General features: G+C 33.9%; 1 protein-coding gene across 1 annotated transcript; it reads left to right on the top strand.

The window, feature by feature from the left end:
• Nucleotides 1–576: 576 nt before the first annotated feature.
• On the top strand, nucleotides 577–1,440 carry LOC122806021 (olfactory receptor class A-like protein 1). Its single transcript, XM_044076261.1, has one exon. The coding sequence runs from the start codon at nucleotides 577–579 to the stop codon at nucleotides 1,438–1,440; it is 864 nt and encodes a 287-aa protein (XP_043932196.1).
• The last annotated feature ends 9,813 nt before the right edge of the window (nucleotides 1,441–11,253 follow it).

Genomic DNA, 11,253 nt, shown 5'->3' with positions numbered 1-11,253 from the left:
GTGTGCGTAATATGTGTAAAACAAAACATGTTGATGACATTTATTGCACAAGGCAGTTATGCCTTAGAAATAGTTCCTTCTGTAATTGTTTTCAAGCAACTTAGGCCAGCAAACACTGCAGTCTCTTAACATTAAGGGTCCCATTGGATTTAAGAATGTATAAATAAAAACCACAATTCAAAGGTAATGCACACTGGATTGACAGCACACAAGACAATACCATTGCAAGATGAAAACCAGGTGAAAGTCTTATGGTAGATAGTGATGGTACATTTTGTAATGTAATAAATATTAGTTCACTATTTTTGTAGTAAGAGTGATAAATTACTAAAAAAAATCTAAGATTTGTATTGTTAACTGTATGTGCTTTTCATACACAGTGTTCACAAGATATTTAAGCAAAACATTTTTACTGTGATTTTTCTGAAAAACTTCAGCACCGAATTCTTCTAAGAGGAAAAGTTGAAGTCAAACATGAACATCTCACTTATTATTAAGGCAACATTCTTTATTTTTTTAATTCTGGTTGGGGTAGGGGGAAACATAACTGTATTTGGGGCTTTAATCAGTATTTTAATGGCAGAATCCAAGTTTAAGCCATTTGATATAATAATTTTAACACTGACTTTGGTGAATATATTTGTCATTGTGCCACGTGGTCTCCTGCATACTCTTACGGCATTTGCAATTAAGAAGTTGTTAAATGACTATGGATGTAAACTAGTTATTTACACTTTCCGTGTCTGCAGAGGCATGTCTATGTGTAGTACTTGTTTACTGAGCTGCTCCCAGGCCGTTACTATCGCCCCATCCACAAATCAGTGGGTAAAACTGAAACGGAGTGTGCTTTTGAAGACTGTGCTTAGCTTGTCTCTTCTCTGGAGCTTTAATCTGACATTTTGGTGCTCAAGACTTCTCTATACTTCTGCAGAAATGAACACAACAGTTCACACCTATGTAATAAATTCAGACTTTTGCTTTGTTATTTTCCCAACATATTCCCATTTCATTGGATTTGGTACTTCCGCTACAGTGTATGATTTCTGCTGTGTAATTCTAATGGCTTTATCAAGTGGCTACATTGTCTTAAGCTTATATCAACACAGGAAGAAAATGAAAACCATTCGTAGAAATAAGACTAACAGCCAAGAAAATGCTCCAGAAACTCAAGCAGCCAAAGTTGTTGTCACGCTCGTTATGTTTTATGTGACAATATTCAGCACTGATAATATAGTTTTTATTTACTCAAATTTTGCACCATCAGTACCACCTATCTTTGCAGACATTCGTATGATTCTTGCCTTAAGTTATGCTGCATTCAGTCCTATTATAATAATTAAAGCAAGCAGAAAAATTCAGACAAAATTTAAATGCAGGAAAAAGAAAAATGAGATGCCGATTTCCAACACCTGCATGTCAATATCAGTCACGGAGGTATAAATGTATAAATGTGCCTGAGAAATAAATGCAATAATGATCTGGTGCTCGAATTTAGTGTCTCATGGTTTTCAGTAAAAGTAAATGACTGCATTGTTTTTTTCTTATTTTCTTAAGATTCTCATTGTCTTATCACAAAAATACCTAACAAATAGTTATATACAGAAAAACATACAACAGAGTTTGCATGTGAAAACAATGGACTAAGCAAACATTAAGCTTTTCATAAAAAAGATAATGCATAAACATGCATGAACCGGTTTAAACAGGACCAGTTATTGAATCCAAAAGTTTTTCAAACATAAATAGTTCTGATACCTTTGTAAATATGTTCTAATGTACTATGTATAATTATGAAACAGTACACAATCTAATGTACGTAGTTACCATTTACCACTGTCCTCTGCTGTCTGCTGTTTCTATGCACAAACAAAAAATAGCTTATTGCAATCTGTAACATTAACAAACACAGATCATTGTAGTGTTGGTAACACATGGTTAGTCCTGAGATGGCTCATTACAATATTGGCCAGTCAGTTAAGGCAGGAAAAATTTTATTTTATTTTGTTAGGTCAAATTTATTGCATACAGCTACAATTTACAGAAAATATGTGAAAGCTCTACCTATATCAGGGCATACATGTGTGAGTGTGTGTGTGTGTGTGTGTGTGTGTGTGTGTGTGTGTGTGTGTGTGTGTGTGTGTGTGTGTGTGTGTGTGTGTGTGTGTGTGTGTGTGTGTGTGTGTGTGTGTGTGTGTGTGTGTGTGTTTGTGTGTGTGTGTGTGTGTGTGCACATGTGTCTGTTGAGAGCTACTGGAATCCAAAGCTCAGAATGAGGATTCACATCGGCAGTTTTAATATATATGAATGCTAGCTATAACTTTTAACAGAATTTGCATTCACTTGCTATAAAAAATATCTCATTTATTTTGTCTAAAATGAAAATATTTAAAATTTTGATCTAAGGCAGATTTAGTCTAATCACTTTGGACAGAACAGTGTAGTAGGTTTTAGAGAGTTAATGCTTGCCTAGTTTAGGGTGTTTGGTTGTCATTACCAGACAAATGAGGCCAGTGTACCATCTACAATTTTGTGCCTTGCTAATGCCCACCCAAAAGTTTCCGCATGAACCTTCAGTCACTGTGTGCACTGTTGTCCCTTTTCTCTGTGCTTGTACAACCTTGGAGTTAATATTTTTAATTAAGGGCTGGGGGTGAACTGGGTTTTTTCTTCCCTATATATAAATAAGCATAATTTTGGAGGAGTATTTTCTGTATATGAAGCTTTAGATGAAATGTGATTCAATTAAATTGGTTTTAGATGGAATTTTTAGACATTTTGTGATTAGAGGAAATGTTTCTTCTTGGATATAATATATATATATATATATATATATATATATATATATATATATATATATATATATATATATATATATATATATATATATATATATATATATATATATATATATATATATATATATATTATGGAGTTTTGAGGGCTTAAAGCTACATCCCTGGGTGCTGGTAAAAATGCATTGATGTTTTGCCACCTTGAGATGTCACTGTTCTGAGTGGTGACTTCCCATGGTTTTAGATGTTTTATTTTTGAATAATTGTATTTTGACTAAATGAGCCATTGCTATTCTTAGTAAATTTAATTATCTAGACATTTTTATGTTGACAGTCAACTGCCATGTTTCTTGCAGGTGTGAGGAAACTGCAGTGCTCTGACACAATCTGCATGTCATGAAGAGTGCATGAATACTTCACAAAGACAGTAGCAAGAGGTCAGAACCATAGCTTTGTTTCCTGCCACCATCTGCTTTATTTTTCCACACAGCACTTTCTGAAATCCTTGATAACTAAGAAGGAAAGAAATACAATTCTAGCCATTACTGTCTAACAAGTGCAGATTTACTGCTCCCATTATAAGCTTAGCATATATTTTAAAAAATGTGCACTAGTAGATATTATATTCCATAAGTTGGATGGTATGGCATTGCCACTTTTCATTGCTTTTGCAGTTTATAGTTCAGTGTTACTCCTTGCCTCAAATCTTTCACTTTTGATGTTTTGCTCATAGGAGGAGCATGTGCAAAACAAATACATTTTATATATATATATATATATATATATATATATATATATATATATATATATATGTGTGTGTATATATAGATAGAGATAGCGAAATAGATATATATTTACATGTATAGATACATATGAGTCTATGACAGACCAAACTTATTTCAATGAAAAGTATAGAAGTGTATAGAAAGTATGCAATTGTATCATTTCTTATCATAGGAGTTATTAGGGAAGCGAGTCTGGCAGAGTATATGACATGTGATGATCAGCATCATTTTGTACCTCCAGATCTGTACATGTCTGTGCTTGTGCTCTCTGGCACAAATTTACTGTCCATGGTGTTTTTATTATTTCCTCCATGTTTGCAACCAAGGAGTTAGTATTACTAAGTAAATGTAGCAAAGCTCCCTACATGGAGGGATACAGGGGTGGGGCTTACCCCCCTGCAAAACATGTTTTTAGGATACATTTCTTATGGATTTCTATGAAATACGTTTTCAGTGAAATGAGTTTTCAATGAAATGGGTTCATCCATTTGAATTTCAGTAAAATAATTCAATGGAATGACATAAACCCTTATCTATATCTATATCTATATCTATATCTATATCTATATCTATATTTGTATCTATATCTATATCTATATATCTGTATCTCTGTCCAGCTCTCTCTCTCTCTCTCTCTCTCCCCATATATATATATATATATATATATATATATATATATATATATATATATGTATAAAAGCACAATGGATTTATTTGTGCAATTTTAAAATAGTCCCTTTGATTACATCTAAGACCATAATCTGAACTTATGGACTTATTTATAATAAACAAGTCTAAGGCACATTAAAGGCAAAAAAATAGAAAACTGTTTGCCATATCTTTAAAAACATTTTTTTTATTCAATTGCTTACATAACTGAAAAAGTCAGTAACCCAATACACAGTACATTTTTGGAAGATCAAGCTAATGATGGAGGCACCTGATACATAGGATTATGACTGGGTCACTGATCATATCAAGCATATCATTTATTTTGAGACATGGATGCTAAGAAATTTACCTTGAGAGCAAATCTCAAGAGATAAATATTGGTATCCATGTCAAGGACACATAATATGTAGTTACGATTGCAGATATGATCCGAATTCTTTGTAGTGCATGGAGATTTATCTTGTCGATGTTCTACTAGCTAGTCCAAAATAAGATTAAAAAAAAAGTTAAGTGTTGTAGTTTTGAGAGTCAGTAAAGCAGTGGGAATGGGGTTACCATCTTAATGTATTCCCTTTGTAAGGGAAGTAGATGCAACCAAAATATTGGGCTTACTTCAGCAGGCAGTGGGCAGAAACTAAAGTTGAAACAAAGACATTTCATGTCTTGATGCTGCTGGTTTCTTGTCAGTGCTCTCTTCTTTATTGCAGACCTGACCTTATTGCTTAAAGGGATGCTTAACAACTGTTAAGCATCCCTCAAAGCATTGTTAAGTTCAGGTTCGCACTATAGCAGTGCTACACTAGGCTATGATTTAATCATCTTGAGTGTAATTTGGGTGCTCCATGTGCTACCACAGTTTTGGATCCAGACTTCTATAAAAAAAAAAACATAATAATTATAATGTTTAAAGGACTGTGTGGACAACTCTAACTGAAAAATCAAATGTTTTTAAATACTTTGGGGCAAATGGTAAATAGGGTATGACTTTCCTGTATATCTCTTTATTCAATCTGTGATTTGCTATGAACATCATGTACACATTTCTGAGTTTCTGTACTGAAACCTGTATTGCTCTAAAATGTATTTGGTTTCATACTATATACAACATTTTAGGTTGTCATTTTATATTTACACCTACAGAAGTGTAAGACATCTAAGAATTGAACACTTAATGTTCTGTAGCTTTTAAAATAGAGTGGAAACAGATAACAGTAACCAAAGTCTGGTAAATAACTAGGATAATTAACCTCAAATTGCTCACAGAATTTTGAATAAATGAATAATATACAGAGTAGAATCTGTGACAGTTTAGACACAAAAACATAAAACAGAGATATTTACATATTTAATTAAAGACAGCACTTCTAGGATCTAAAACTGAAAATATTACCTGAACACAAATCACAGACTGGCTGCAGAAACTGGATTTTTTTGTGTAGAACTTTTCAATGGAGTAAGCCATTTAAGGTAGTCATAGCAGCAGCAAAGAAAAGTCCAGAGGAAGGACCAGTTAAACTAATAACTGTTCATTCATTCATTCATTCATTCATTCATTCATTCATTCATTCATTCATTCATTCCTGTTCTTACCACTCAGGAAAACTGATAGTTTGATATTGTTTTCCCTCTCATTACAGCCATTGAATTATTTCACCCTGAGATTAAGGATAACTTCAAACTAGAATGATGCACCTACTGCTTATGACCATCTGTAGTCTTATACTTACACTGAAACCATCCAAGCAGGCATCATAAGAACACAGGGTCATACAAGTGACTCATACCCAAAACTACCTGTGATTCTGGACTTTGGCTTCACATCCTAGTATCATTTTAGCCGAAAAACTTGAAAGAATTCAGGCTGTAGGGCCTGACCATTGGAACATGCCATTGTTATTTAGATAGGTATTTGGGGAAAATAATGTACATTAAATCAGAGTTAATGATGGATGCATCTGCCTACAAATGATGGGTACTGACCTTTGAAGACACAGAGATGGGTGAGAAAGCCAGGTCTCAGTGGTATGAGGTAGTCTGCTAGATTTATGAAACACATGTGGGTGCTTTCCCTAGCAGAGCACAACTCAGTATTAACAATAGGTATTTATCCATGACTGCTGTCTATATCTTCTTGCCATGGTGCACAGGTGATGTATGCAAAGGTTTACTGCAATGGAGCTGTCAGATTTAAAGAAAATCTAGAGCTCTACCTCATGCTCCAAAACATTTAGCCCTGTTTTAGTGTGACACAATTCATATGTATTTATTGATGGACTTAGTGCACCTGCAGATGAATAGGACTAAACCAGTACTATTCATGACAGAGTCATAAAAAGAAACCACACTATACCACAGCAAAAAGGCTGCTTATTTAATAGAAAAGACTAGAAGGAATAAAAAAAATAAGACAATTTTGCCTCCATCTCCATGCAGGCAGTTGCAGACCCTGTCCTCCTGTGAAAATAATGTTTCTAAGAAGAATTCCTCTTAACAGTAAGGAAACTTTTTCCCATTTCTCTAGACTGCATTCAGTGAATTAAATCAGTGGATTTGTCAAAAACAACCATTTCACTGACATCTGGATCAATGAATTGTATTACTTCTGTCTCATATATCTAGCCATTTGGAACATATCCCTGTCTTACAGCCTGTCCTGCAACATGTCTAATCATGCATTCCATTCACTGGTCTACTTTGTAATTGCACAGAAAAAAAAATGCCTAAAACACTTTACTCTGCATGTTGCTAAAATTCAGGCAAAAACAGCTTAATCTTCCATGGCATTTCACTATAATGAACACTACTGAATGTTGGAAGAGTAGTACCTAATTAAATGCATACCTTATGTCGTTCAGCTGCAGTACATCTCAGGGAAACTGCCACAGACCTGCACTCCAGGGTACCATCTGACTGACAATGAGACTGCATTAACAGATATTAAACACTGTGGCTGATCACATAGTCTACATTTCTGTTGTTTTCTACACTCCCAGTAAGTTGCCTCTTCTTTTGCTATCCGATGCAGTACCACATGAAAAGAACTCACCTCAGTAAGTAGGAAAAATTAAAGTAGGAATGCAGTGATGGTAATCTATCCTAAAATACAGAAATATAGACATTACATAATACCCTTTAATGGCCCTATATAGATTTTACAGTGCAGATACCTGCAATTTCATTCTAAAATGATTCCATCATTAGGAATAAAGTTAGTAAGAATGCATAATATGATCTCTAAAACTAGGTTTGTATACAGTCATCATATATTTAGCATTATAATTATTATTAATAAGCTTGCCCAGCACTAATGAAACTAGTCCAGCCTTATAATGCGACCCATGCCCTTCGCTTATCCAACAAACTACTTCTAAAATCTAAGAAATGCTTCAACTCTTTTGGTGGCTCCTTATTTGTAAATCAAGTTGCCAATTTCTGGAGTAGCATTCCCAACATATACTAAATACTCCTACTACCTCCAAATTCAAACTCCTTCTTAAAGAACATTTAAATATTAACTGGCTCTGCTCCTGTCTTTCCCCTTGATAACTTTATCTCTTGTCACTCTTCAATTGGCCTTTACTGAATCCTCCTATCAGATCTCCTCTTAACCTTTTCTCTTCCCTTCTTCATATTAATAATTGTACCCTTTTAATAAATCTCTTCTTATACTCACCATTTTCCCTTCTACATTTTTATCTGCTGATAGCGTATAGCATGTATCTGCTAAAAAACTTGCTTATATCCTTAAACTCGGTATACATTGCAACTGCATTATTTTTTGTTAATTCTGTTAATAATGTTAATTCCTTACATTTTATATATACAGTTTAATCTGTATGTTACATTCTATTTTTGTGTTTTGCATTCTTGTCAGTTTTTTTTTTCTTTGGGTTTTTCTCCCCGGACTTCCACTAAAAATGGGCTGCTAGCCCAGTCGGACTATCCCAGTAAACAAATGTAATTAAATAAATACATAAATACATAAATAAATAGATTATGATACAAGATGAGTGTGTAGATATTGCAAGTAACTGAGCTTATAGATGAGGTTTTCTACTGTTTGCATTCATGGTACTGAAGACGTCATCTGTACATTTGTGTGCTTCCTGTTATCTGAATCAAATCTGAGATGAGTAAGAAATGTGCATCTCTGCTCATCCTGAACAAGATAAGCCTCCTGTGTATGCATAGTTGTTGCTCAAAGACTATCATCATTTTCTTATATGTTTCTGCAGGACATTTTGCTAGATGTACACAGCCATGTTACAGCTTGTGTTAGTTTGGATGTAATACATCAGTCGTGACATTTATATATCATAGTACATTTAGTGACAGAGGAGCACATTATTTTTTACTCAAGGAATGCAGGTAAAAATGCATGAAATTTGAACAAAACATGAGTATTAATTAATTACTTTTTCTCTCAATTCTTATGATTCCTCAGCTACTTACACTCCCTTATCTCTCTTCTGCCATTTTTAATCTTTCCCATCTACATAGTGTGATGTTTATTCTAATTCCATTGTCTGAGCAGTTTACCATCCCATGTTGCATATAATTTGCAAGTTTACTTCCACAGTTAAGTAACCATTATAACCTAATTATGTTATGAATTCCAGCCTTTCCTCTCCAGTTCTTTTTTTGGTTGTTTTTTTTCTTTCCTTACATTCTGTTTATTTATTTCATTTATATACCATATAGCCCTCTGAGCAGAAATGAATCCCCTTTTCAGTGGAGACCTGGGAAGACAAGCTCCTAAATATTGAAAACAAGAACATAATAAACAGAGGTATACACATTATCAACAAAGATGCAAAATGTAGAGTATCCTTAAATAACAGCAGTATGACATACAGAGCTATGAAATATATTTGGAGATAAACTTTGAAGAAGAAGAAGAGAAAATGATTTATGCTTTGATAAAATAAGTTTAGACAGATGCTACACATGAAACAAATCTTCTGTTATATTCTGCTGTATACTTTTGTAGTACATTTAATTAATATGCGCAGTCCTGCATGATATTTACAGCATCTAACGTGGAACATCACATTTGGATTGTATGATTTGTCTAAACTCTAATGACAGCATGGATATAATTGCCAGTTTATTTGTTAGAGTGATTTTATTTTATTTGTTAGAGTTAATTTTCAGCTGAAAATTGAATGCTCACACCCTGGCATCCTTTTTACCTAAGGAAACTGAAAATAAAGATGCAAACAAATAAAGAAACAAGCAAACAGAGACAAGTAGGATGGTGCCCGTGGTTGCTGTGAGTTTAGCACTGCAATATGACAAGGCACTAGGCATGTCACTAAGATGGTCTGGTGACAGGGTGGGGACCATGGGTTTGAAGAGTAGGTTGTATTGTCACTGACCACTTCTTCAACAATACCCATGCTAAAGAAATGTGAGAACTTATACAAAAGTAAGTGAAATGGTGTATTTAAAGTAGAATAGATTATAAGTAACTAGGAAAGGTGGTAGCTACGAAATCTTAAAAAAACATGCAAATGCATTTAATAAACCCATTCCATATAACTGTGAGAAGGGCACACATGCCATATGAATACTCTTTGGGATCTTTAAACTATTCAAAGCAAAATCACAGTGTTTTCTTGTTAGTAAAGAGGATGAGAAGACTCCTGATCATGGGGCTCTGGGGTACCATCCCTGGCAAATGTTCTCAACCAGTATTTTTTACTTTGGGGAAATTTCTGCATCAGTGCTTAACAAAATATTATTTACTTTACTCCTTTATTTATTTGTTTGTTTGTTTATTTTTTTTTATTTGACATTTGGTTGGTGGGAAAATCCAACTGGGTAACAATCCATTTTCAGCATAGGCCCAGGGAGAAAAGCTCCAATACAAAGTAATAGAAAAAATGAAGGAATTACATAATGGAACACAAGATTAAAATAAAGAGAGGCAGTTAATATACAGAGGAATCAAACAAGAAATATGCATACATTTTGCATGACAATTATGACTGAGCAAAAGCCTGCATAAAGTTTTACAAAGAATCAAAAACATACAGTTTTACAACAGAAGTATTTCCGAGCAAAATCATACATAATGATTTACAAAGAGATTAAACAATTATATTTGCAAACATATATTATACACAGCAAGATTGATTCAGCATGGCAGAAAGGATGTTTAGTAAGTGGGATGGTAGTATTAAAGAGATTATAGGTACAGGTAAAAGAAGACAAAACATGAGGGAAGTGTGAAAAGGGGTAAGGATAAGGCAGGTAAAGGATGATAGAGTAGAAGGATGTAGAGAAGTTAAGATGCATACTCCGTCATGTGGACATGTGATGATCAAAGGCTAGATTACTATCTATGTATGTCCGGAAGTCCCTGACTACTGGGTCATCTCTAAGGGGTGTGTTGTCAATATATTAGTTACCAGAGATGGATGACTTTCCAAAGGGTACTATTATGCATTTCTTGGCAAAAGATTTAGAAACCTTTCAAAAAGCAAATACAGTGTTATAGCTTCATATAGCATTTTTGTAAGGGGGTTGTATTCTCTTATATTCAAAATATGTAGGCTTTCCCTTTAATACCCAGCCCCTATGCATTCTGCTTCTAATGCTAAAAAATGTAGAGAAAAGGAAAACCTAAAAAAAATAAATAAATAATTTATCTTCTCCATACTCTGGGTCACCCAACCTTTGGAGTAGTACTAAATAGTATTGTTGACAAGGTGACAGCCAAAGCATTGATGTGCCAATGTTTCAACAATTACAACAAAACTACATTATATAGTTAAGTCTCCATATAGGATTATAATACTTGCATGAGAGGTACATATGTGTTTGAAAGCATAATATGCCAGTAACTCACTTAAAGACAATAAATTACAGTATGTCCAGATATCTTAATATTGCAGTGTCTTTATTGTTAAATCAAAGCTGCACATACACTTTTAATTTGTACATCAGTTGACATATTTTATTTGTGATAGGAAATATGTAACCATTTTCTATGTACTTCT

This window comes from Protopterus annectens, chromosome 7.part0, assembly GCF_019279795.1.
Source record: "Protopterus annectens isolate FY-2018-M chromosome 7.part0, PAN1.0, whole genome shotgun sequence".
Lineage (NCBI taxonomy): Eukaryota > Metazoa > Chordata > Ceratodontiformes > Protopteridae > Protopterus > Protopterus annectens.
The sequence above is the reverse complement of the archived record's forward strand: the minus strand, read 5'-3'. Positions and strand labels throughout refer to the sequence as shown.